This window comes from Netta rufina (genome assembly GCF_964035555.1).
Source record: "Netta rufina genome assembly, chromosome: 19".
Taxonomy (NCBI): domain Eukaryota; kingdom Metazoa; phylum Chordata; class Aves; order Anseriformes; family Anatidae; genus Netta; species Netta rufina.
The window spans coordinates 6279401-6307381 of record NC_140143.1 but is presented as its reverse complement, the minus strand read 5'-3'; the positions used below and the strand labels follow the sequence as shown (position 1 = coordinate 6307381).

The 27981-nt window shown below is 39.5% G+C and overlaps 2 protein-coding genes across 2 annotated transcripts; both read right to left on the bottom strand.

Annotated features, from left to right (window-relative positions):
* Positions 1-822: 822 nt before the first annotated feature.
* ADAP2 (ArfGAP with dual PH domains 2) lies at positions 823-7957 on the bottom strand. The gene is made up of 10 exons (XM_084298702.1): positions 7872-7957; positions 7041-7171; positions 6333-6424; positions 6113-6198; positions 5658-5767; positions 4851-4997; positions 4068-4151; positions 2793-2855; positions 2115-2192; positions 823-1750 (listed from the first exon to the last, which is right to left on the bottom strand). Exons 1-10 carry the CDS (start codon positions 7954-7956, stop codon positions 1532-1534), a joined length of 1095 nt encoding a protein of 364 aa, XP_084154828.1. The 5' UTR covers position 7957; the 3' UTR covers positions 823-1531.
* Positions 7958-10800: 2843 nt separating this feature from the next.
* On the bottom strand, positions 10801-27576 carry ATAD5 (ATPase family AAA domain containing 5; the record flags this gene model as incomplete). Its single annotated transcript, XM_084298326.1, has 23 exons — positions 10801-11668; positions 11899-12063; positions 12975-13792; positions 14078-14265; positions 14984-15164; positions 16066-16130; positions 16344-16437; positions 17234-17367; positions 17975-18139; positions 18558-18708; positions 18824-18969; positions 19077-19159; positions 19997-20093; positions 20283-20576; positions 20834-20987; positions 21329-21486; positions 22251-22432; positions 22838-22922; positions 23459-23597; positions 24124-24288; positions 24783-24870; positions 25175-26967; positions 27451-27576. The coding sequence occupies 23 exons, from the start codon at positions 27574-27576 to the stop codon at positions 11590-11592; spliced, it is 5550 nt and encodes a 1849-aa protein (XP_084154452.1). The 3' UTR covers positions 10801-11589.
* Between the last annotated feature and the right edge of the window lie 405 nt (positions 27577-27981).

Below are 27981 nucleotides of genomic sequence, written 5' to 3'. Positions count from 1 at the left end.
GTTTGTTCAAGGCTGGATGATGATGAGTTGACTAAGACAGACAGAATGATGAACCAAGTCAATTTTTCTGTACTGTTGTGGGAAAAAAAGAGTTAATCACACTAATCCCTGCATATATTGGTACTTCCTTCTTTCTGTAGAACTATTTGGGGTGCCTTAGACTGGCTGGCAAGCAACAGCAAAAGGTGGAAGCTTTACCAGAAGCTTAGTTTGCAAGACTTCCGCTTGATTTGCAAACTAAGGGAATCTGAAAAGAAGAATTAAATATCTGAATGACTGACTTCTTGGTAGAACCAAATCTTGGGCTTGGCTGTGAGGCAAAAAAACACTCAGTGCCCTCTGTGAGCCAGTGCAAATCCTCACCCATTCCTGCGCAGAATGGATGTACGTAGCACCTGATCAGGAGGCACTCACTCTGTGCTTTCCGTGCTGGTCCTCATACATTGAGTGTCTTCAAACAAGCCAAGGAAGACAGCACTTTTAAAACTAACTTCTACCTTTCACTGCTCAGACTAATCAAATTCAGTAAGTGAACTAATGACCCAAAGCTTTAGCTGTTTTTTGGAGGTAACACCAATCAGTGTGTCTTCATCCTGAACTCATGTCTTGACTGAGGCAGTGTGTGGGGTTGCTTTGGAAAAGAAAAAAGAAGTCTTTACATGTCTCATTTGCCACTCATAAAAGAATCAAATAGCAGAGACTGTTGAAAGCAAGGAGCTAGGGACATCTGTCATTAGAGTGATTCCATTACAGTATTCTCCACAATTCAAACTTGACTTTTATTTTTTTACAATTTCTGTGACAGAAATTTAACACTGTAAAAGGCATTAAAACCACTCCATGGAAAACAAACATGTCCCTATCTGGATAGGAGCTGCAGTCAGGTAGACTATAGCTGCCTGGCTGTGCTCCTTCCTGAGAAAGATTCATCCAATTATCCCAGCATGAATTTATATCTTCGGTCTACCCAACAGGATGCCCTGCATCATCTTGGTAGGTGGTGATGTCTTGCCTCTTGGTCACTCATTCTATGCACTCATGTAACAGATGATCACATTCACCGGCAGACTGTATGCCACCGGGTGGATTGTCAAGTACATCCTTCTGGATTTGCTATCAGACCAAAGCAAGAAAAGGAGGATCTGATATGACATTGCCTGCATGAGTCCTCAAGGAAATTCATGCTAGCCCTCTGTGGTCAGACTTTCTCCACTGACATTGTTTTTTTTTCCATAAGGGAACACTGGCCGATTTATCCCGACATCAGTCTGGGAAGGCCTCCTCTGCTCAAAAGCAGAGAAGGGAAGGAAGACAGAAGGCACTTTAGAGGAAGGTTGTGCAGAGACACAGATCATTTTCGAATATCTGCACTCCACCTTACTTGTTTCTCTGTTGCCACCCTCCCTGTGCCTTCAATTGTTGAAGGAAGCCCTTTGTGGTAGTCACTGAGGGGGCTTGAACATCACAGAGGCTGCAGACCAGTGCTGAACAGAGCCCAAGAAGTGCAGTTCACCAGAACTCACTGTTGGTCTTAACCAGTCAAAGGCTGGGCAATGACTCCATTCAAGGCGTCTATCCACTCCCTCTGCTCCTTATCGTTCTCACATATAAATAAAAACTCTCGCGTTGGTGTGACCATGGTGATCCCTGGTTTCCTCTTCTTCACACAGACTCCCTGGGGCAAGCCAGCTCGTACTTCGTAGCCCTCATCCTTCCTTCCAATAAAAATCTGGCCCAGTGCAAATGCATCCTAGGAAGAAGGAAACAGAAGACAGTCATTAGCCAGCGGATAGTACAGCTCCAGCAGACATTGTTCTGTCCTTTGACATGGAGCTGGGGATGTGTGGAGGGATCACTGATCTACTGACAGGCAGCAGGAAGCTAGCAGCTATTTGTAAAAGACTAAGATCTTCCTCACAGCCACTGTAAGGGACAGAGTTCCCAAACTGCTCAGCTTCAAAGGTATCAACCTATAAGGGAGATGACAACCTATAAGGGAGATGAGCTCTTGAGACTGAGCCCACTGTCTTATGCAGCCACTGGAAGAGTCAGATAACAGATCCCTTCTTCCCACCCACCTTTGTGAAGGGGCTTGGGGGATACACCCCTCTTACCAGTGGATTTTTAAAGTATAGCAGGTTCCTCTCCTGACAGTCCAGGCTGAACCAGCGCACCTTGAAGGTCTCCTTCTGCTGCAAGGAGATGGTAGTTTGGTAAAGAAAAATCCCAGGGAAGAATTCTGCTCTTTCTCTGCTCCTTCAGCAGAGCCTGAAATCTCCCCATCTCCCTCTGATGTTCCAAGAAGCAGCAGCCCAAATAACTTCCCACAAGAAAACAAACAAGCCCACGACCCAACATAGGCTTAAGACCTAAGAATTTGCTGCTATAAACAGATGTGACTTCTCTGCTACTGACTTCAAGAGAAATAGGGAAGTAAGGGAGTTATCATGTGATGTTCTGTTCTAGAGGTGGCTGTAGTTCTAGAGCTGCAGTCAGCAGGCAACTGACACAGGAACCTATTCAGTGTTGCCCAACAGTACTTAGCATTTTCACTGCCAGCCAATCCATCTCACTTACATTTCAAGGAGGATCCTTCTTCACAGTTGTTTTTTCCTGCACAAAATACAGCATGACCCCAAGAACACAACAGGCTTAACAATGTCTGTTATCAACCCAGGAAGCACGCAGTCACTCAAGAAATTGCTTACTAGTAAACGATTATAGCATTATCAAATAATCCCCTTCCAGAAGAATCCTGTTTGTGTACTACTATGCATGTAAGCTGGACCTACCTTTGGTCCCGTTTTCTCCATATATCCTTCTTTGACATAATTTCTTGTGATCCGGGGTACAAGCTAGGAGAATGCACACAAAAAAAGGTCTGCCATCTCATTCAAGCTTGCTTTTCTGTTCTGTTTCTTTCAAGGCAAATCAGCGTCAATTTTGGCTTTTATGGTTAGGGTTGTTTTTGGCTGCTCAGTAAAGGGAAGTCTGAATTAAGAAGGAACATAAAATTGTTGCAAGATTACACGTTAAGAGAACCACACACAGACTTTTGTGTGGCCTTTTCTTCTGCAGCTTCCATACATTCCAAGGCTCACCTACTAATTTGGCACTGTATGTAGCCTGGCTGTGGTCTGGCTGCTCTGAAAAAGATCTTAGTTCCACCTAGAAAGACCTTAGTTCCACAGAAGAAAAAGAAAATTCAGTGATGCCCAATGCAAGGAAAGGAATAATGTGGGACAGACCATCTTTGTGTTTGCTGGAGAACCCAATACTCCTGCCAGGAAAGATGACCAGCAAGTCAAAGTAAGAGATAAAACACAGATGCCCAAATTAGCTTCTGCTTCCTTGTGTTTATCATTAAAAGACTTGCCTTTATTCCATCTCTAAGGCAGCTGAGTATTAAAGAATATTTGTGTTGGCACTAACAGAGACATTGAGCATGAGTGATTAAAGGTGTTACTCTTCTTGCTCACAGCTGGTATGGCTAAACACAGATACGCTTTGAAAAGCAAAGATTTAGTTTTTATGTCCACAGTGGATGAGAAGGAAAAAAGATTAAGGATGTGATTGATGTTTTTCTCCACAAGTTCATCCATAACTAGCCGTGCAGAGAAAAAGAGCTTCAGATATTTCACATAAGAAGGGAAACAAAAGTACTACCTCCTGACGTAAGCATTATGGAGTTCCTCTCTCTCAAGTAGGGCCTCTATCTGTTTCTTGAACAATTGTTTCTACATATCTGCTCTGCAGATCTATTTTTCCCCAATGCCATCGCACAGTCCAGCAGTAGTTCCACGGATACCTGTACCAGTTTCATGTACTTTAAAGCTGCTGCCTCCAAATCCCAGCAGTAGCACCAGGCTGAGGCACACTGGAGGACAGCCACCATGGAGGTCTCAAGAACAGCCTGGTATGACAGCCTCCCTCTTTCTCCAGAGAGAAGCAGCTGGCATTTCCAAACCCATATGCAGCTGTTTGAGCACCTGGCTCTGGCAGAAGTGAGAAAATGTTTTCCCATGCTGTGTTTGAGCAGACCGCTTCAAGCCCTGTTCAGTTCTCACCTCAGACTCAGGGACAGTTGGGAAGGTTGTTCTAAGATAATGGTAACGTGCTGCCCGAATGGCATTGAACCAGTCAACAATCTCCTAGGGAAAACAGCAAAGACAAACATAAAGACAAAAATAACATGTAAGAACACTGCCTTTCCAAAAAGGCCTTTCTCCTTCATTCTGATTTCTTTACAAAGATGCAGTTTCTCCCCAAGGTCCAGAGAGAGTAATTTGTCCCAGACACCTGAAAAATACCGAGCCTCCAAAATAATTTTTAAATGCTAACTTTAAAAATTTTAAATGTCCGAGAAGGTCCTGGATATCCTCAGCATGGGGAATAACCCAAGTCAGAGGCTTTTTCAGTTGGTTCAGTTATGGATTGTTTAACCACCTGCGTACCTGGAAACACTTCAGAACTATGGCAAGGAAGGAACAGAAATCTAACAAAACCTGTAGATGTACTTAAAATTATCAGTCTGTTTGAAAATAATGCAGAGCAACAATATTTTCCATGTGTGTCAAGAAGGCTTGAAAGAATAAAACCACTGAATTATATAAAACCATTAGACAGTTACCTTACAGAGATTTACACATATGCACCAATGAAGCCTATCTGCCCCAACAGAACAGGAGCAAGACGTTAAAATTACTAGTGTAAAATTCTGCAACTTTCTATATTCTACAAGTCATAGTGATTTCAGAGAAAATCAGACCCTGCAGAAACAGGTATATATTCCAAATTATATATCCAACATCAGAGAATCTTTCTCATTCCAAAATCTCTGTGGTATTCACCTTTCCACTTTCGTGATAGACAAAAAGGTTCCTTGTCTGACCATTTGTCTTGTATGTGATCTGCAGTCCGTGAGCATGTTGGATTTTCTCTGTCTGGAACATCACATTCAGTTTCTCAATGCTGATAACGGCTTTTGGACCTTTGGTCTGTGAAATGAAAAGCATCACTGTATTAAAGTGGTCTCAAGGAAGGCAATGGAGGATAGATAATTTATGAGAACTAGGTCCCTACTGAACAGAAAGCAGGCATCCTGAAGTACCTGATAATTGGATATACCTGAAGAATAAAAGCTATAGTGTCACATAAAATCAGTTAGACAGAATAACTCCCCTTCCTTCACAAATGCTGGCTGGCTCTTGGAAAGCGATGTGTCTGCACTGCAAATATTCTCTCTCCAACCTCACAGCTGGAGATCAATTAGCTACACATTCTCACTGGAAGGGAGAGACGTTGAGGATGTTACTGCAGCAGCTGATGACAGAATATTTTGGCAATGTGAGAAGTAGCATCTGCTAACAGATCTCTTCTTCATCTTGCTATTCAGTATCCATGTCCTTCATTCACTAAGCAAAAGGAGGCTGCAGGGTTACGATAAGGGATGAGGAAAAGGGCTAAATCCAAAAGAGCAATTGCCTAAGAAAGATACCACAGATAATGCAGAAACTTCTGGGCTGCTCCAAACACAGGCTGACCTGGCTGCAAAACTAGAGACAAAGTCCTTTATACTATTTTCAACTGGTAAAGAGTAGAGTCTGAGGCTGGTTGCTGACCAGCTACCTACAACCAGCTGTGGCTGGGGAACTCACTTCTTTAGTGTAGTACTTCAATATCCCTTCCCTTGCTGATAGGAGGAATCGCCTCTTCTGGAACTGTCTGCTCTCCCGCCCGCGCTTCCAGAGGAATCCTTCATGGCTACCTGCATATGGGACCAAGACTAGCATCAGACAAAGGCAGCACTATAGCAGGACTGTTTATCTACATGGTAATGTGCCACAGAGTTTCAAGCCTCTTTTCCATCTGAGAATTTTCACCTCAAATGGAATGAATCAGTGGAGAACTAGAAAACTGTAAGATCACACATGTAAGCTAAATACACCTTGTACTTGTTGGGAGCTTCTTCTCAAAATTACAGCCTCAAAAGCAAGGCCTGCACGTCCAGCAACTCATACATGGCAAGCCATCCTCAAAGATCTTCAAGGTTGCAACCAGAGTACTGTGCTGCTGGCCTTAAAGCCTTTTCCCTGACAGTCCTAACTTTTACCTGCAGAACAAGGATCTTGGCAGACTCGGGTGGCAACAAATTCCTCACGCTCATATTTAGCTCTAATCCATTGTTCTTTTAAAACCCTGAAAGAGGAAAACATGGATAAAGCTGATCTGCCTCTACTCTATTTTCATCAACCAACCAAAGAGACCTGTAGAGGAAAGCGGCAGTTTGATAGCTGAAAAGGTCTGCCCCACTGAATAAACCATCAACTTACAAGCAGTCACAGGCCTGGGGGATGTAATAGTAGGGGGGGACTTTGGCCTCAAATTTAGCTTTGGCACAGAGATTCCCATGCTTCTTCATAAACTGAAATACAAAATAAGTTCCACTTAGATATGCAACTACAAAACCAATACTGTGTTATGAGCGTAAAACAAAACTTAAACCAAACTCTCAGCGTGTCTACACAGAAGTTTATACATTTCCTTTGGAACTGTAGCCTGCATTATTTTAGATATTTCACTGTTTACAGCTCTGAACCAGATGGGAAGGAACACACAATTGTGGTTGTTAATTGAAATAACAAAAGAGAATGAAGAGAAAATATATTTATGATCTTCCTCCACCTTCAGCTGTTCCTAGAAACAAATTGTGATTGCATTGTTAACACAATTCAATAGAAAAATGAGAGGCTGAAGCAATATTTAAGAAAGGCATGTTGGTTACTAAAGAAAACATACTAGCTGGAAGTAACTGTGGGCCTCTAAGCCACAATACGCAGATACTGCCGGCTGTTAAACGTACAATCACCTATCAGTGTAATTTGATTGAGTACGTCATAAAAAAAACACCTAAAGTTACCCAATGAGTTCACTTGGCTCTATGTTCTTCTGTTCATAGAGAATGGTGTGAATTCTGAGTCAGAGGAGGTTATGCTGAAATACAGGCAAAAATAAGTGAATTATTCCTTTTTTTTCTGTACCTCTATAAGATCATTCTCCCAGAAGTCAAGCCGAAGGGATTTGACCCTGCTGATTTGAGGAAGATTGCGATGGATTCCGGAGCAATTCAAGCAAATGAATATTCCAAGTTTGTAAGAAGCCCACTCTGGATCTAGACACAAACAAAAAGAATGCATGGATAAATGGGAAAAGGCACAGCCACCGGCAAGGGCAAAAAAAACATATTTGATGTACAGCCCAGGTTTCACACCTAACTCATCAAATCCCACCCCGTTGTTTAAAGCTGTCACCTCTTTGTATTTAAAAGAACCACATCTGCTTTCCCCAGTGAAACGGCAGCCCTGAAACCCGTAAGCTTTTCCACGGAGAATTTGTTTAAAAATTAATACGACCGTGCAGGCAGCCTCGCGGCGATGGGAAAGCTGAGCTTCAGAGTTCATCGTGGGAACTTTTGCTGCTGACCTAAGGGCGGAGCAGCGTTTCAGCCGCCCCCCTACCCGGTGCCCGCTCCCTCCAACTCAGCAGGGCCGGGAGCAGCCCCGAGGTGCTCGGAGGGCTCCATCCCGCTCGATCATTTCCTTCCCCCCGCCTCGCCTCGCTTCTCCCTTATCGCAGCGAGCAGCAGCAGCTGCCCGGCGCCTCCCCGGCCGCCGCGGGCTCCGCTCTCGGGAGGCGACGCCGCGGGGTGCGAGCCCCCGGGCTCGGGGGGCTGTGGCCGCGCCGCCCCCGGCCCTCGCTTCCACAACCCCCCGGGGTGCCGAGGCCGGCTCCCGGCCCCCCGCCGCCTCGCTCGGTGCCCCCGAGCCGAGCCGAGCCGTGCCGAGCCCCCGTGCCGGGCTCGCAGCCCCCACCTGCCACCCCGCAGTCGGCGCAGCGGCCGTTGCCGGCGGCCTTTAGCAGCTCCAGCAGCGGCACCTTGGGCCGGTCGCGGTCCATCGGCGCCGGCCCCGGGCGTGAAATGAGGAAGCGGAGCGGGGCCCCGAGCCGCGGGGCACTCCCTGCTCTCTTTTCCCCTTCCCTGCCCTCCCCTCCGGCCGCCTCCAGCGGCGGCTCCGCGCCCCCGGGCAGGGCGGGGCCAGGTGCGGGTTCGGCGCGGCTCGGAACCGAGGGGGGGGTCCCCGCTGCGAGCTGCCCGCTCCTCGGGGTCCTGCAGCCGGCAGGAGGGCTCGTCCCGCACCTGCTGCTCCTCCTCTGCCTCGCTCCAGGCTCGGCTTTCTCCTGCGGGAAGATTTTCAAATGCAAAGGCTGCTGTGCAGCAGAGCGGCGGCTGAGCTGCGGGTACCGGCCGCAGCGCTCGTACCGCAGGCAGGCTCGGGCAGGGGCTCAACCCCCGGGGGCTGCCTGCCGCCCTGCTGGCAGCAGGAACAGGGGGCTGCACTGAGAAGCCAGGGAGAGCAGCACGTCAGGGTCTGCAAAGCGTGGTGGCAATGCCCCTCTTGCAAGGTAAAGCCAAACGTCACTGGTCAATGTAACCGGGAAGCTTTCCTAACCTAAAGGAAGAAGACCCAATATTTTAAAATGAAGGAAAGATTTACAGCAAAGCTAATTAAAAGTGAAATTGACTAAAAGTGAAAATTAAAAATGTCAAGTATTTTTCATTTTACTCTATAGTTTTGTTTTTTTTTTTACTCTAGTTACAGCTTTAAGTGCTGTTGCATGTGAGAATATAAGAATGGATTTCTTTTTCCCCATAGCTTTCCTGCAAACCATACCTTGAAGATCTTTTGCTAGCTTAATCTTTCTGTTCTTACAAATCCTTTAAGATATGAAAATGCCTGACATTTACAAGTAATTATTTATATTCAAGACTAAATACAAACCTGACAGTAAAAAATACAGCATTAGTTATTAATTAGTTTTGTTTTAAAATACTATGTCATAGTCACATAGCTCAGCTTCAGTGCACCTTTGCAACTTGTAAGGAAAGTAAATATTCTTCCCAGGCCTCCTAGTCACTATCTTGCACCATTTCCAGACTATCTCAGTCTTTGTGAAAGCCCTGTCTTGCAAAGGGATCCTTTCATCCTACTCTGCATTAGTATAAATGCATCACACATTCACAAGGGTACACCTAAAGCTCAGCAGCTTTTTTTTCTGTACTCTGGGAGTGTAGAAGAGCGTTAAAAGAGATGTAGCAAGATGGTTTAGCTAAGTTCATCCATCACCTTTTCCTTTCCTCTTCCTTTGCACTTGTATTCTATAAAGCAATAATGGGATAATGCTAAAAAGCGAGACAAGCTTCAAACTTGGCTGAGATTCCAGCAAATAACATGTTTATAAATAAACATGCATACTTTTGAAATTACTGTACACCCAATAATAACTACTGCTTAAATAGGATGTAGTCATTTCGAAACTCTATTTTTAGTTCCAGTTTCAGCAAAGTCTTTTGTTTAGGTAGATCTCAGGCATGGGTTGTCTCTTCTTTCCAGGTAATCTTCCTATCATTCCCCTGATTTCTGAAGCTGATTTTTTATAAGGTGGAAGAGAAGGTGGTTGCTGCTTCGAAGAGAAGTTTTTCCCTACATTTACACTTTCATGCTGTGGAAGCATGAGTGCATGTCGTACTACGTAAGACACATGGGCTAGCTCAATGTGCAGTATGAAATAATAAGCAGGATGCACACTACTGCGGGAAAAGAGTTTGGTTCAAAGGTAGAAGACATTCAGGGGAATAGGTCTTCTGGTTAGGCTCAGTTAATCCTCTCTTCCTCTCTTTTCCTCAAGACCAGCCTGTCCCCTTCTAGAAACCTGCCTTCTGACATCCAAGAGATACACAGTTCTTGCTTCAGCCCCTGGTCTCTTAATCCTGAACTGACCCTGTTTAAACTTCTGACTACTTAAGTAGAATAGTAAAATGCTCATACCTGATGCACAGAAATGCAAAGTGACTAGTTTAGCAGAGCTCAAATAAACTGTTCTGAGTATATTAGCTTGAGGAGTTTTTTTTTTTTTTTTTTTTGTGGTAATTGCACAGAAGCCTCTCATCAAGGAATGAACTGCTTGAATTCCACCTTACCTTTTGGACTCCTATTATACCACCACAGCCTGAGCATTCTCTAAAATTAATTCCTAAGGCAATTATTAGAACCAGAGAATTAGCTTCAAAAGGAAGTAAGTTGTCTCCCACTGCTAATTTATGTCTTCCCCTGTATTTTCTAAAATAGAAAGTAACACATTATAGGGCCTGTCTCCAGTATATGCAAGTCCACGCCTTAGTTAGCAGCCTTTATAAAGCAGTGAATGGATACGCTTTTACTTTATTTTTTTCAGAAGTTCACAGGACTCAGACCATTGATGCAACAATACAATCCAATAAAATTTTAACAGGCACCACTTTATTTCACTCTCTGTGCTACTGAAAGAGTAAACTATAAAGGTTATCTACAATGCAGATCCTTAAAATAATTTACCATTTTTATAAATATTTCTCATTCCTGAACATCTTTAAGACATGAAAAATATAGGATGAGAACAGAAGGTACTAGAAAATAGCCTTCCCCATTATTATAGAAACATTGAGGTAAATGGAATGGCACTGTAATGCAAAAATCTCAATTTGAGGAGGAAGAACAGTAAAACTGCAATATAAAAGGTAGAAAAATCATGGTTGAGATTATTTCCAGTTAAAAAAAAATAAATATTATAGACCAAAAACATTAAAGTATTACTTTTCATATATAATATCAGAAATATCCAGAACTATAGCAAAGTGTCACAAATTTATTGTTGTATAAAAACAGATTCAATCACAAATAATCAGGCTGAAGTCTTGCCAAATACAAAATGAAGTATAAAAATAGAACACAATATACAAGACTAGAAGTAGTTAAATATTACTGAAATCAAAGTAACACTGGAATAATTGTTATTTACAAAGTCTTGCCTAATGTCCAAGTCCATCATGAACTACAGTAATCATTCCTCTACCCTTTTAAGATCAACATGCATATCAGCTGTAAATAATGAGTGAATTTGAAACCAACGTATACAAATATATGTACATCAAGGCATAGTGCTTCGTAAAGACTTTGCTACCCACTTGTTATTGTGAATGGAGTTGCTCAGTCATTTACATTTCACAAGAGTTATTGCTTGCTCTCCCTGCTCCTGCCTCACCCTGTGTTATTTAACACTTATGCAAATTCTGAAAGAAACAAGCTTCTTTTACTAAAGTCAGCTCCTGGTGATGGGTGAGTGAGGTATAAAAAAAAAAACAAAAAAACCCAACAACTTTGCTGTAGAAGTTGTGAAAGTTGTCTTTTTTTTGTTTGTTTGTTTTAAAAAAAAGGACTTCTTGCTACATGATTCACAGATTACAGAAAAAGATAGCATGAAGTCCTGATTAATTTGTACATTTAATGTTCTAAATGCACTTACTAGACAAGCACCAACACTTCAGTTGTTAAAAGCAATATCATGACAATAGATATATACATTATTTTAAATACTTATAGAAATTTAATATACAAATGGCTCTGAATATACAATAAAATAATGTGTTTAAAAAAAAAAAAAGATGGTGAGAAAACCACCATTAGGCACAATGTATTTCTGGTGTTAGCAATTTTAAGGGAAGTCTAGAGACAGACTGCGTATCATTTGTCTGGGTATTTCGAGATGAATTCCTTCAAGATAATGCAAGAATCTGTAAAAAAAAAAAAAAAAAAAAAAAAAAAAAAAAGTAAGAGTAACTATAAGGGGGCAAAGTTATTTCCAAATTGTAGAAAATACTTCTATTTAGAGAGGCAATATCCACCTTTCTCATCTAGAAAGATTTTTACAAAATATTTTATAATAAATAATTAAATAAATTAAAATACAACTAACTTGTATACTGAAACATAGCAGGATTTAGGAAAACTAAAAAAAACTTACCTTCTTTTAGTCTTTCCTTGCTCTTTAATCTTCTCAGACCTACAAATACTGCGAAGAGTAGGGAGATATTCAAGTATGCTAGCTTGCTTGTTACCCAGGTTTAAAGGAGCTCTGGAAAATATAGTTCTGATGACTGCCAACCTCTTCTGTGCTTTTTCGTGAATGCTAAAATGAGAACGAAGCTTTATTGTTTCTTGTTCAAGATCATCATCCCCATTTTGTTCTTTTAAAATCAAAGCCACTGGTTTAAAACTGTTAAAGATACTGGTGTCTGACACTGCTTCTCAGTGGATTAGACACCTGCAATTTTTGATCATATGCTGCTTACACAACATTTCAAAACTGCACTTATGCAGAAACACAAGGGACAGTAGTTTGTTTTGCCAATGCTCTTAGCTTAACTATCTAATCTGACAAGGTCTTCACAATCTAGTTATATATGTGATGTTTAGTTTATCCGTCAGACAACTGAGCGCATCTGTGGTCTTCAAAATAAAAAGCATTTTGTGACTGATGTTCAGGAAAATAGCAGACTCAGATCCAATCTATAACTCATGATATATCAGCTAAGTTTGGTCACAGATTAGGCAGATCCATTTTGACATTACTCCTCTTGGTTCTTACTTACAAAAATGCAATAGCTTTGCTCAATGTTAGGTCTTCATCAGGCAACACCTACACCTTTAATACAAAGGGGCCCTGGATGAAAAATTGAGTGTCTGGTACTTGCAAAACCAATTTCAGTCCATCTGACTATCTTGGAAAAAAACACTCCTTTGTTCTCCTTTTTGGGGTGATGGTGTGTATGCTGTTTTGAAGTAGACCAGATTAAGGTCACCATTCCTAAACAATGTTATAGTCAGGTTATTCAAACAAAGTCATTTTTTGTAGCAAGTGCCAAGCAGTTAATTTAAGCTTACTTAGGTGAACAACTTACTCCATTGTTCTGAGACATACTGAGAACATTCCTATCTGTATGAATTTTTACATAAAGTAACTGAAACAGTCCTACACACTGAAATGCTTTTCTTGACAAGCATATGCAGTGTATTCCAGAAATATTTGCAAAGCCTTACCTTGGATCAGCTGACTGATTGAAGGATACATAATTTCTTGTGTTTGAGATATGCATAGTAAGTCCCTCAAGTTGATCACTTTCAGGTGTTTTACTGGAGCTCAAGGAGGTTTCCAATTTTTGGGAAATACTAACAGAACATTTCTTAAAACTGAGTGCTTCAATAGCTGCCTTTATTTCACTACAGTTCTGGGAACTCCACCAATCAGTATTTTCTATACTGAATTCATCACAAAGACCATTTTTGATTTTGCCATTTGTCCAATTAAATCCTTCATCTTTAGAGAACTCCAGTGGCTCCCTGGTGTTACTGTTTACACAGCAATCCAAGAAAGACATGTTATCCACAAATTCAGTCAGTGAATTCAGACACTGACAAACAAGAGCAGATCTTTTATCATTTGCTGGGGTTTTATTTTTCACGTCTTTTCCTTCGCTATTCATCATCAATTTTGATTCCTCGCTATTCACTTCAGCACATGATGTAGAACTATCTGCTGGCAAACTTAAGAATTCAGCTGAATAGTTCAGTTCAGTGTCAAATAAGTCACTATCATCCAATACATCAAGCCTTTTCTTGTTCTTTGTCTTTTTAGATTTTTTTCCAGAACAGTGGCTGTTAATAGATTTGCTTTTTGAAGAAACTATGGTAGTCCTTTCAAGTGTGGAGTTAGAGGCTTCAGACTGGTTTGAAAGATAATGCACTGGTAAAGGAAGAAGCAGTTCGAGATTACTGTATATAAAATTCACTGTCTTCAGCTGGAATTCTGTGAGAAGCTGTATCAATTTATCCCATTTCTCCATGGTTGTGATTTTCTGCTGTAGAATAGTTGTGAAAAAAGCATTACTAAGTTTAATAATCATGCATTCAAGCATTAAAAAAAAATACTACAGAAAACCTCATATTCCCGTCTTTATACTTCAGAGGCAAAGTATTTGGCTTGCAGCAGACTGCCCAGTTTGCATTTTGCTTTATTACTAGATCATACCATAACTTCTACAACCAACTTTTTCAAAAAGATTTGCTTTTAAGATACTATTCATAGTGACAGTTACACAATTATCTAGCAATTATTCAAAGTATTAGCTTATCAGCAAAAATACCTTAAGAAATGTAAACAAATCTTCTGAAGGCAACAGGATATTTCTAAGGCCAAGCAATGTCTCTACACAGCCTGCGTCGCATTTTGGAAACTCCTGAAGAGGTGCATCAGCCTGAGAAACTTCTATCTCTGAATCAGTAGCCTTTTCAGCATTAATTACTTGATCTGCTTTGTTCGTCTCATCTTCTCCTGCACAAAAACAACATGCTTCACTTGAAAAAAGCTGCATCATAAAATTACTGATTACCCCTTGGTCTCAATTCCTTTCACAAATACTGTAGCTGTTGCCTCTTGCTGCAGTTCTCAATGAATATAGCAACAAAAATTGCCCCATTAATCACACCCATTTTGTCTCCTTAAGCGTCAATCTGCCCAACTCTCAGTTCTCTGCAAGCAGCCATTAGAAATAGTCTTTTCTTCCTTTTATGCTCCAGTAGTCTCTCTCTATCACACCCACACTTCCCCAGGACACTCTTCCTGTATCCTTCAGGCTTCCTCCTCCTTGCTAGCTGTCAATTTTTTCTTCTTTTTCCATTCTGCTTCTTTTAGGTAAGTTACCCACAACTTGATGAATTATAAAGAACTGCAAACTCTAAGCTGAAGGGAGACAACTACTAGGTCCCTGCTTTGTCCAGTTTTGCTATTCATGAGGAAAGGGAGATAAAGGATAATGATGAGATGCAGTAGTAATCAAATTTATAATTGTGTATGCTAATTGTGTATGCTTGTGTATGCTAAGAAGTTTTGAAGTAGCAAAGAAAATAATCCTGACAACACAAGACACCCACCTAAATCTCTACAAATCTTACAGAAAGTTACCATCTATTCATGCACTTTAGGAATGATTTAAAGTCATCTTAAGATGGAAAATCTAATTTTTATTTTATTTTAAATAAAATCAACATACCGTGAAGTGCCAGACATTTGTCTTTCAAGTATCCACCTCCACTTTTAACCCAGAATTGTAAGAAGAGAACACTTTGTCTGATATCACAGTTATTTGTGGTTAACAAAGCAGCTAAATCTTTTACATCTGTTCGTAGATTCTCAGCCAAACACAGCGCTTGCAGATAGCTTGCAGCATTTATCTAAATCAAAGAAAAATGTATAAATAAAAACACAATACTGAAAACAACTCTTACCGGTCAGGACTGTAAAACAGAAGTTACTCTATTTATGCTTGATATATATATTTTAAACATAAAAGATTAGGGTTTATTAAATTAGTTACATTAAAACCTCAGCACAATTCTGTACCAGCTCCAAATAGTCCAAGTCAGATAATTAATTTGAGTTTAGAAAATTTAACTCATTTAAAAAACAAAAAAAACACCAACAAAAAAACACATTCTGCCTATGTTCCTAGAACTGCATACAGCTCATTTTTTGTAATTATTGAGCAGGTGTTAGTTAACTATATCCACCATAAATATTTTTTTCTTTCCAATCTGTATTTTCTGTTATCTCAAAGAATTTTAATTTTTGCATTAAAATGTTTCCCTTCTCAAGAACTAGTTCCTTCTGATGCTCATATATTTATTTATTTTATAGAATACATAGCTGCAAGTATGTATTTGCTGTAACAGGATGACAGTGATAATATTAAAGGAATAACCCATAATATTTCTAGTTCTTTTACTTTTTAATGAACGAACTGATACTGGCACAGTCAGGCTTCAGATCAAGGCTATTAGATATCTTCTAGGAAATTACTAACCTGAGTTTCTAAGATCTGGTAAAGATGTTCTTCCTATAATTCTTTCAAATGCTAAATGGTTAAGATAAATAAATCCTCCAGGCTAATAATAAATTCTATGTGTAAATATGAAAACATATTACATACTCTCGCATACAACCAAAACAGTCTTCTGTTAAAAGATATATTCCATCAGATAGATATAAACCTACACCAACATTGAAATTTCAAGATTAAGTCAGCTGACAACTACTTGCTTAGGACATCATCTACATTTCCAAGCATAGACTTACCAAGGAAGGAGTTCTGAAGTTGATTTCTTCAAAGTAGCCATCAAACATTAAGCTAAATGTTGGATCTAGATAAAAAGATATCAGTGAACTGTCATGATATGTTCAAAACAAATTATTTTATTTATCCATTAGAGTAGACAGTTGAAGCATCTTTAATCAAATATTTGAAATACTCTACAGTCTCTTAAATTTTAGATTTTAGATCAACCATTCCCATTTAAATATTTGAATTCAAGTAGGTTTTTCTGCCTGTAATTACAGAAGCAAGCACTACTCACCATTAGTAGTAAGAATTACAGGTCTCTTTGCAGTTGCCATGAACGTCTTTATTGCACTTAGAAATCCTGCATCTTCATCAAATATTATATCTACCTATAGAAAACACAATGACATGCAAGATACCAATAGCTTTAAGAGTAGCTACAAGCTGTAAATGCAGTCAAACTGTTAACTACAGAGTAAGACCGAACAAGAACAGATTTCATTTGTGCACAAGTTCACAGAATCAGAGACTGGCTGAGGTTGTAAGGGATCTCCAGGTATTACCTTGCCCAACTCCCCACTTCCCCGCAAGCTATGTCACACAGAGCAGGTTGCTCAGGATAACTTAATAAACAACAACATCCAGATAGCTTTTTAGTATTTTTTAATAGAACTGCACCAGTGATCTGTAGGATCAGCCCACAGTTAGCAAACATCACTATACTTCCTTTATTTACTTGAAATGACATTCCTGGCTGTAGCTTTGCATTATTGGTTTAAGACTCAACTACATTTGTATGTAAGACATTAAAGAAAAAAAAAATTTAATGTAGGCTTAAGTACTTTACTGAGGTGCTAACAGTGCCTGTTTTAAAGTGTCATTGCAGGCAAGTAGTGCAAAACAAAAACAATACTTTTGACAGTCAAAGAAATTGAATTAGTAGAATCCTGCAAACTGTTCTAACAGTGAACAACTGTTGATAGACAGTATAGATAGTTACGTTATCTTTTAACAAATTTATTCAAGTCTGGTTAATAAAACTACTCGGGAACTGAATTCATTTTTAAGATGATAATCCTCACACTTCAATCCACCTACAAGTCCCAAGTAGGAAGGAAATAGTTACATTACTTAAACAAAAAAGGGATGTATTGCTCACATCAGTAAGTTTCACCTGTATTTTACCTCTTCAAAAAGTATGAGAGATGTCGCGCTTTTTCTGTTGTGTTCTCCTCCTTCTACTTCTTTATTTGTTGACTTAATTTGAGCATCTTTTTCTTCAGATGAACTCTGAAGACTTCCTGCAGATTGATGAAGAACTGAGCAGAAAATGAAGGACTTAAACCATTTAATATGCACTCTAAGCAGTGGTTTACAAAACATCCTATGCATAAACTGCTTCAGAAAACCTACACCAACACCCTTTTCAGATTAGACTCCATTGCCTCAGATCTATCCAGCTCTTTTGCTCACATGCTCCTCCATACTGCTTTTTCAAAATAACTAGTTGTCCAAAAACAGTATTCCATTTCTGAAAACCTGCACTTAAGACTATCTGATCCCATGAAAAATTTGGAAACATACCTTCCAACATTTGTGGTCTCAAACATTTTAGCACATCTTCAAAGTACTAAAATTCAGAGTCTCAAATAAAATACCAGAAAGAAACAACCCAAAAGCACAAAGAAACCAAACCACCTTTAGAGAGCCTACTGAACTTCAAATAGCCTGTACATTAGTTAACTCTCCTCTAACACAGAATGACAACTACTTCCTATGTAGGCAAGTGTATCAGAGACGCACTACATCATCCCTGCCAGCAGCTGGTGTAATAAATGTAATAAATTCTATTCTTTTCTCCACATATATAATAGTGCAGTAGAGCTTTTCTGTCTCTAAAGATAACTACTAAATAGTGACACCTACCTTTATTTTTTTCTTGAGATGTTACTGTTCCATCATTACGTTTGGAAGGCATTTTGAAATAGTTTGCAAGTGTTTTAGGGGGCAAGTTTCGTTTTAATCCTGCTCCTTTTGGTGACAGTGGAGGTTTTCTTGGTGAAATTACTTTCTTCGGAGAATACATTTTTTCTGCAAGATACATTTTATATTAATCTTAAGCTTGAAATGTAATCTCAAACTGACAGTTCTCAAGCAAATGTAGAGGAAATTGCAGTTTTGCTTATAGCATATGACAGTTTTACTGTAACATTTATGTATATTTTACTTTTCATATGTCCAGGGAATGCTTTCTGTTCAACTTCCTATTAAGTGTCATACCGTTTAATCTATCACTACAGAAATAACCTGAGAATCAAAAGTCCATTTTTGAAGAGTCATTATAAAGTCATTATTTAATTTGTTGTGTAGTTGTGTTAACCGGGAGAGCACTTATTGTTACGGAGGCCAGATGAACTGACATTTGCTAACTTCTTTAAAGAACTGATGTCCAAATTTTTTTTTTTTTAAACTCAGTTCCTAAAAAGACATATATAACTATGAAACTTACTTGGTGACTTTGCACTGCTACAACTGTTAAAAAAGCAAGGCTTATGGGCATTAATGCCTTTTTTGTCCACTTGATGAGACTGAGTAGCTTCTCTTAGTTGAGACAGTACCTGTCTACCACTGCGCTGGCACGAGGCGTTGACTTCAAATATCTGCAATGGCATTTAAAATTAATAAATAAATTAAATAGATATCTTGTATTGCAAATGTTTTTATACCATTAATTACAAATAAGAAAAATAGCGCTGTCAAGAAAGCTCCACATACCTTAAAACCAAGCTCCTGAGCACAAGCATACACTGCAGCAGTTTTACCCACTCCCGGTGGGCCAGTTATCAGAACTGTATTGCAGAGGTTGATCTCTTCCTCAATATCAGATTCATTACTTTTAAAATCAAGGCTGTCTAAAGAATCTGTAAAATTATTTGAAACGGAAAATATTGTTCAAATCATTATCAATTCATGTCATTGTAATGCCAACTTTAATGAGAAGCTATATATTATTTCAAACTATCAGCACCTTGGTGTTCTTTGTCCTCTTTTTCTCCTTTTTGATTTCTTTTTTCTTCCAAATCAGCTCTTTTTTTCCATTCTTTTAACCAGCTAAAAAGGGAAGGAACAGAGAACAAAAACAACAAAAATTATTGCTGAATAAAATAGACCTAATTCGGATGGGACAGAACAAAACTCAAGGAAAATATGTGGCTGATCTCCCTCTTTGAAACTTAATGAGTCTCTTCCAATTAAAAAAATATGCAAGGTTTGATTATTTTGTAAAGACCAATTCCTTCTTCATTCTCTGTTCTATTAGTTGATTAGTATAAAACCCAAGTCACTTAGCAAACCATTTAAACTGTGGAAAACATTTCATAGCATTGATTGCAAGATGCATCATTATACTTTGTGCAAGAGTCACAAGAAGAACTTAAACCACCATAGAAAATTTGAAAAACACAAATAGATAAAACTAAAACCACAATAGATTACAAGGATTTAAATACTATATTACCATCAACAGTAGATGTATTGCAACGAGATCAGGCTTGGGCGTATTTATAGTACGTAGTATGCCTGTAGAAAGCACAGACAAGTACTGACAAGTTCCTATCTCTAACATGCAAGCATAAAATAACCCGACCAAAACCATTGGTTTTTACTAGATGTATAAAAGCATTATTGTATCCTATCTCATAGCCTCATGTAGTATTTCTCATATGATAATTTTTTACTATACAAGATACCAACTTACTTCTATAAAAGAAACCATGACCAAAAAACTATCCATACCAATTGCCGATTTGTTTCTGCAACTTTCTTGAAGTCAAAGGACACAAAATATACGTTTTAAGTCTTACTCAAGCGCAGTGTGAAATAATCAACAATTTCTTTAACATAAAGAAGTAGTACAATATTTTGAGGTATTTTAAGTATGGTTCTGACCTGTGTAGCCTTTCAATTTCTTTCCTGTTCCCTACAAGTTCACTGGAGTCTTGAGGCTGGTACTTTTCTGTCCAGAGCACGTCTTCCTTTTCAACACCTACAGGAAAAAAAAAAAAAAAGTGATAATTTAAGCATTATCCATTTTCTTGATATCTTGAGTATTATCCGTTACTCAAGTCTAGTAAAATATTGAGACAAGACAGGATTTTTTCTATCACCATAGAAAGCTGACATATGTTCCCTGAATGCGGAGAGAATGAAAACCAGACAGAAAGCACAGATTTACCTGAAAGTGTATTTGGCTCTGATAAATATTCATTGTCTTCTATTATAATATCTGGTTTCTGGTTCTTGTTTTTCCCAAAGTGTGTTGGTTGTGCTGCATCTGCTTGTTTTCCTCCAGACACAGGAGCAGTAAGGTTCCTGGAAACTCTGGATTTTAATTCCTTCTCTGTACCCTCAACTTGTTTTCTCCTTTTCGATTTGTGGTCTTCTGTTTCTCTCCTTTTCCTCTTAGTTTCCTTCCAGTTCTCAGAATGTTTCTGAATTACCTCAGAATTTGCAGCACCAACTCTGCTTTCTATGAAGGAAAAAAAAAAAACAAAGCCAAACAACATGAACACCCAGAAAAAAAACACCTCTTTAAAATTTCAAGTTCTGTCCATTACAGCCGTACATTTGTTCAAGCCATATTTGAAAAAAATTGGTCAAGATAACCTAAAACATGGGGACCAGTTTTCTTCCAAGGACATTCATTTATTGTAATATTTCTGGAAGATTCAGCTTGCCTTCTTATGGATGTTGATATATTTTATTTTTCCTATGTAGATTACTAACCTTGTATACTATTCTCAAAAAGCAATCGCTCCGTTTGTCTTCTCAGAAACGCATAAAGGTATTTTCTCACAGGAAATTGAGAGTTAGAAGACACAATCTCATCTAGTAAACCGTTCCTGACTGCATCAGGAAAAACTGATCGGTGACCAGAAAACTGCAATACACAATAAAAAGCCACTTGAAAACGTTATGTAGAATAACGGTTACAATTTTGCATAATTTAAGGTAAGATCAGTAGCTACCTTGTTAAGACCTGAGATTAACAGAAAGCCTTGAGAATTGCCTAGCATTACAACACATTAGGGGTAAAGTGCGTGTGCACACATCCACAAAAGAAAATAAACAAGCAAACAAACAAACCTCCAGGACTGATACAGATTCAAACTGTACTTGCTGTTTTTTCCCCCCCCCAATATATTTCATACCACGTAGCAACACATTTCAATTTTCTTTTCATTTTTGTTGTAATAAGACCCTTCATTTTTAATGACTCACCACAGGTGCAGAACAGTTTCCAGTCAGTTCTGATTTCACAGTGGAAAATTCACCAAGTGAGATGGTGATTTTTGTGACATCAGTGACCTCAGCGCTCAGTTTCTTTAACTTAGTTAATAGAGGGCACAATGGTGATGTCAATTTCCACATTGGATGACCTGAAAAAGAAAACAACAAAAAAGCGTTAAAAAAAAACGTGGTAACAAAACAGAGATACACCACAGACAAAGCCATCCCACAGTAATAAAGAAAGCTATAGGTGTAATAGCGTTTGCTCATATCAAAGCCAAGCTTATTTAATTTACACTGCATTAGCTTCTTATCTTTGCTAATTCTTCCTCCCACAAGCAGAACAAGTTTGCACATTTTTGCATACATTTCTCCAGTACATTGGTCCCAGCATCTGCTTACTCTAAATAACAGCCTTTGCCTTCACCTCTGTAGGACTGATGCACTCCTCAGGATTTTGTTTCTTAGTTGGTTTGTTTGCAAATACGAACCATTAAATGGTTATTATGCCTTCTGGTTCTTCTGTAAGGGTGTGACAGAAAACACTGTAGCACACTCCCTCAAAGCATTGTCTTTGTCAGAAGGAAATGCCTTCTGGCCCATTCAGTCCAACATTATTTTTATTCTCAAAATTAGAACTTGAAAGACTAACTTGTTTGATTGAACATCAAGAGCATTGTATCTCTACCCACAAGTGTATACATTACTTTTACATCAGTTTAACTTGAAAACTGTTTATTAAGCATCTGACTGGAAGCGTGTAAGTTTTGTTTTCTTATTGCAATGCAAAACAAGAAGGAACCGTTAACTATTCCAGTCATAACAGTAAGCTCTCTTTTTTCATTTCTGAATGGATTGCCCAAAGATTTACTTAAAGTCAAATACATTTATCAATAACTGAACAAAAGCTTACAGTCATCCTTCTGCTGTACATGGACAACAGTCTTAAAACATGAACTTGCAAGAGAGTATGCTTCTGTTGCTGCTGCTTTCTTTGCGATCTGTCTTTTCAGTAATTCTGGCAAACCACTCATCAAGAATTCACGTTTTGATCTGAACTGATCATCATCTTGAGAATTTTCTGATGCATCTTGGCTTTAATGAAAATAGAAATTGAAGAAAATCATTAGGACTACCTGGTATCTCAGGCTCAATCACATTCACTTCTATGCATGAGTTTATGCAACCTGGAAGAACTGCTAAAGTTAATTTAAATGCAGTAAGTTAAGTTTTGAATTTTTTTATTAAAAATCTTTAACACTAAATTTAATCTCTTGATATTTTTATTTTTGAATGCTATTTAGGATGTTTTATATCAGTCATCAACTAGATTTTCAGCCATCTAAAATGGTTCAACAATGGTTCAGGAACCAGCTCTCAATAAAATTGCTTTTATTGCATCACATTTCAATAAGCATTTAACTTTGTAGCATGAGAAAACGTTAGGGTCACCTTGAAATATATTTTGGTTCTTAAACAACTGCAATTTTGAAAACTGACCTGCTTTCATCAAAAATCACAATTGGTTCATCTGCAGATTTTTGAGCATTTTTGGCTAGGATTGAAGATGGATATGCCAGTTTTCCTTCAGAAAAAAAGGACAGCAAAAAATCATTATTAGGTTAGTGCTGACGTACAAGTCTATTTCTCTCATAATGTCTCAATTGTAACTTGGCTTCCGTGTTTACTATCTATACATTAAATTTAATAACATAAGAAAAACTCCTTTTTCTTATGGAAAAAGATGAGTAAAGGAAAAGATTAGTATTTTATCACAATTCGTTAGAGCTATATTTCTAGTTACTTTATCACTGTATTAAAAAAATCCTTAAAATTGTGGAAGACAAAGCACAGTATGCTATTGGCAGTTATATCTCACTAGGTTTTAAAATAAATACAATCTTCCCTGGAAGGGGGAAAAAAAAAAAAAAAAAAAAAAAAAAAGACAAAGCAGTGCCTGTGAGTGAACAGTGCAGAGGTTACTTAGGTCATAAAAATAAGAAGTGTATATTGGAATATTATATAAATCAAAAGTTGAATGTACTACAAAGGCAGATTTATAAAATAAAAATAAAAACAGGCAATAAATGTCATAAAACAGATTTAATAAAACCCAATTACCTTTTGAGTTCTTAGAAGCCTTCATATTTCTAGACTTTTTCCCCAAGACATCATTTAAGCTCCGAAGATTCTTTTGCTTCATATTCTGCATTGTAGTAGTGGCATTACTCAGGCTTGCCTGTATAGTTATTGCTGGTTTCTAGATGGAAAGCAGAGAAATTAATACGGGAAACAATTTTTCTTCCTTCATTAAGGATACAATTTACTGATTGGTACTGAGGAAAGTGAAGAAATGCGTCAGAGAGCTTAGAAGTTACTGAATAGCATTTGTAGATTATGCAGCAATTTTGTTAGCGTTGCTTCCACAGAAGCAGCGTATAGAATAAGATGCCCAATATATAAACAAAGGCCAGAATTACTCTAATCTAAATTTAGATGTCTGCAACATACACACCTGAAACAGACAGGTTGCTGTCCATTAGGTAAGAGAGGCAGTCACTTCTGAAGCGTGCCCATCTGGTGCATTTTATAGAACTGCATTAGGATGAGCTTTCCAGTCCAAGTCTGGCAGTTGCATTACTTATTTGACATCCCCTGGACCATTTTATCACTATCTACCTTATTTGATACTTTAGAAGAAATGTTTGCAAGAAACATTTTTGCTGCTTACGTGAGTTGTAAGAACCTGAGAATATTTTCCCCCACTACAAAGTATAGAGGCTTACTTCATTTTCTTGTAATTGTTTCTTTTCAGCTAGAGCTTGCTGTCGAGATGAGCGCCTCACAGGAGTCGGTAAGTCTTCGTTGACCTTTGATCTATTATGCCGTATAGCTTTTGCTTTCTCAACCAGCTGTTTTGCTTTGGATATGTTTTTAGAAGTAGAGCTTATCTATTAAAATATAAAACGATCAGAATATCTAGCAATTAATAGCAATATCTTTAAGTAATAATGTTATCTTTCATGCCCAAAAGCACATGATTTCTAATCAAAATTTGTAACAGTACGAAAGTGAAAGAATGGAAAGGAGGAATAAACTAAGAGGATATCAATACTTTTCAACAGGGAGCCCTACAAGGGGATCCTCCAATTTGTCTATAGAACAAGTGAAATACAGGCAGTGATTTTCTTAAGCATAAGCTGTTCTGCTACACCCAAAACATGAAGTCCCATCTTGAGAAGCTGCAGAACGTGAGCATACTGTTTTTTCAGATTTCTCTGTTAAGTTATGAAAAGCAGTAAATCACAGTAATATTCGCTTTCCACTGGGCTTCTAAGAACTGTCATACTTCATTACACTAGACTATCATGCAATACTGGATGTTAACAATTACTTTGCATGTAGTAAATTACAAGATACTGAAACAAACTGTTACATACATTACCTTTATATTTTTCGAGTTTAACTCTTCATTTTTCATTGCTTCACCTTTATTTGATTTCAGAGTTGCACTGATCCGCGTAAACCTCATTCTAATTAGGGAAAAGCATTAGGTGCTGTTATGACTTTTTAATGAAAGGAATGTTACTCTAAAACCTCAGTTTCAAAAGACTTCAGAAATGCAGTGCTGCAAACAAAAGCAAACCCCCAACAGCTAGTGTCCCCCTTCTCCCCCAAGTCTTCACTTCAAGCACATTTATAGTCAACTTTGGTTCTTCTGTATTATTAGCCAACAAAGTCAGCATTCATGGAGCTGCATTCCAGTTAACTCACAATTGCCTCTCTCTTACAATACTTGGGAAAACAAAAAGCCAGAATATATTCTAAAATGTTTACCTTATTGGACTGTTTGCATCAGAGGGCACTGTAATCACCTCAGCCTTATACATGTTCTTTTTCAAGGATTGCTTGCTTGTTTTTGGTGTGGAAGTCTGTAAAGGACAGACACTTTCATCTTCAGAAAAGGCATTTCTCATTCTGTTTTTTTTAGGTGTAACAGTTTTGGATGTGTCAACTTTCTTCTGTCTCAGACTCCTCCTCAACTTGTTCACTTTTGGACTTGATGAAATTCTTACATCCAAGTTGTTTTCCTTGGTTTGAAGATTAGCTCCTGAATCCTTTTCTTCATTGTAATCACTAGTATTTAAGGCACATTCTTCCTTAGCTTCCAAAGCCTTTCTTCTTCTGTTTCCCTTTTTCTGAAACTTTTTAGGTCTTCTGTTTTTAGTTCTATGGTTTTCAGAACAAGAATGCATATGTTTATCCACACAATCTTCTGGTACTCCACTTTCTAATTCCTTATTTGAACCAATGTCACCTTCGGATCCTTTTTTGTCTTTTGAAGATTTTCCAGTTACTTGTTTTGATTTTCCAGGTGCCTTTTTAACTCCACTTTTTATTACATCTGATGTTGGTTGTCTGAATGCTTTCATAAACTGATGCCTCTCTTCCAGAGCAGATTTTGTCTTCAAAGGATCTGATCCTGTAGTCTCTAGTACAGCTAACTCCAATTCCTCTTCCTCAATGACAACATTGGATTTTCTTTTCTGAGTAATGTGTTCAGTTTGTTCACTTTCCAAAAGGGGTGGGCTACTTTCTTTTTCTCCTATACATCCTTTCTGCTTCAAAAAAATTGAAGCTATTTTCATAGAACCCTTTTGCTCCCTATTTAAAGAAGCTAATTTTGGGGGAACGGAATGAACTTGTGCAAGGACGGTTACTGTCCTAAGCGGTACCTGTTGAGATTCCTCACCCTTTTCAGGGTCACTAGTACTACCACTTCTGTCCATTTCAGTTGGTGTAACAGAATCATCCAGCACTGGCTTTGTGCCTTCTTCAAGATGATCTACGTTATGTTCTCCTTGACTCCTCAAGAAGTCCTCAAATGACACTGTTATTGTACTGCTATTTACCTGCGATGCCTTATCTGTATGCGTGTCAAAGCTCGAGTCACTAATAGTAATAGCATCACACTCCACTATTTCAGGAGATACCATTTTGTTATCTTTAGTTTCCTTTTTACACTCTTCATTCAGCTGGTTTTCAAATGAAAGACTTTCAGACAAATCCACATATACTTTGTGTTTCCTTTTCCTCGATTTTCTTATCCTGTTTTTTACTGCATTTATTTCAAAGCCAGCTTTCTTCACACTTTTTCCATAGACGTCTGCATCTGAGAAGTTCTCACCTTGTATATTATCTTCCGCTGATTCTCCTACACGGTTTTGGTCAACTAAAGTACAGGTAGCAATGAAATCATCACTATCTTGTTTTATCTCTGTTGTTTCTCTTTTGTCATCACAATTAATTTCTATTGGACCTTCATTCTCAGTTTCTTTCATCTCTCTCAGTTTGTTATTTAAGTTAACTCTCTTCCTTTTCCTCTTCAGCTTTGAAGCTGGTTTATGATGTGATTTGCAGTCTTTATCATCACCATCAAACTGTGCTTTATTTTCTCCAGCTACAGCTGGTACCGTAGCTTTCTCAGGTACAGATGTCTTTTTAAAATAATCCAGTATATTGTTGGGTTTTGGCGGTGACAATGCTTTATCCCCTGTTTTTGCTAATGGTGAGAAATACCTTGTGATTGTTTTGACAGAAGCATCTTCCTCTCGCCGTTTCTTGCATGGCTACAAAAAAAAAAGTTTAATATTAATCTTAGTTTTTAAAAGCTAAGATGCTGTAAGATTACATAGAGCAGTGCAGAATCTGCAGCACACATTTGTGATACTGGGATGTTTTTGGAGGACAAAGAACTCAAAGAACCCATGTCAGCCCCCTATGGCTGCGTGCACATCAACTATATCTCCATTTTCAAAAGCTATTCTAGCCTGAAATACAGGAGCTGCTACATCAGAGGCCACAGAATCATTAAGGCTGGATGAGCCCTTCACCATCAGCTGCTGCAACCATCGCTACCACAACGCCCCCCCGAGCCATGTCCCCGGGCACCACGTCCAGCCTCCAACACAGCAGGGGCGGCGATGCCACCAGCCCCCAGGTACCGCACCTGCCCTGGAAGGCCCCTTGCGCTGAGCGCCTCAGAAACTGAAGGCACCCAGAAGGTGTCCGCAAGGGCCGCACGGAGCCCTCAGGCTGTCAGCCCCCCGCACCCCCACACCCTCCCAGCCGCCGGCTCCCCGCCTCCCGCGGCCGGGCCCGGCCGCCCCCAGCCCCACCTGCCCGTCGCCGTCCTTGTCGGGGAGCGAGGCGGCGGCCAGTGCCAGCCTGCCCACCATGGCGGGGCGCGGAGCCCCCTCGGGGCCGGGCCTCAGGCGCGCACCGTTGCCATGGGGCGGCGGGGCCGGGCCGATGGCGGCCGCGGGAGCCGGGCGGGCAGAAAAGCGCGGGCGGGCGGGCAGCGCTTCGGAGCGACCCGCGCGGAAGGCGGCGGCCCCGCCCCGCGCCACGTGACCCCGCCCGGCCGCCAACTGCCGCCCGCTCGCCGCCCTCACGTGGGCCCGGCGCGGTCACGTGGCGGCCGGGAGGCCGCGCCCCCTCTCCCCTCCCCGAGCCCGCTCCAACGGTCGGCGCCACGGCCACGCCCCCTTCGCTCCCCGGCGGCCATTGGCTGCGCGCCGCGCCGCGCCCCGCCCCTCGGGGCACGGCGCCCTGGGGAGAGGCCACGCCCCTTTCCGCAGCCC

Excerpts from the sequence above, each read along its gene's own strand:
- ADAP2 (XM_084298702.1), bottom strand. The coding sequence starts at position 7,956 with ATGGACCGCGACCGGCCCAAGGTGCCGCTGCTGGAGCTGCTAAAGGCC. Across the intron at positions 4,152-4,850 it reads TCTATCACGAAAGTGGAAAG|GAGATTGTTGACTGGTTCAA; the intron begins GTGAATACCACA and ends TGTTTTCCCTAG. Across the intron at positions 2,856-4,067 it reads CAACTGTCCCTGAGTCTGAG|CTTGTACCCCGGATCACAAG; the intron begins GTGAGAACTGAA and ends GCATTCTCCTAG.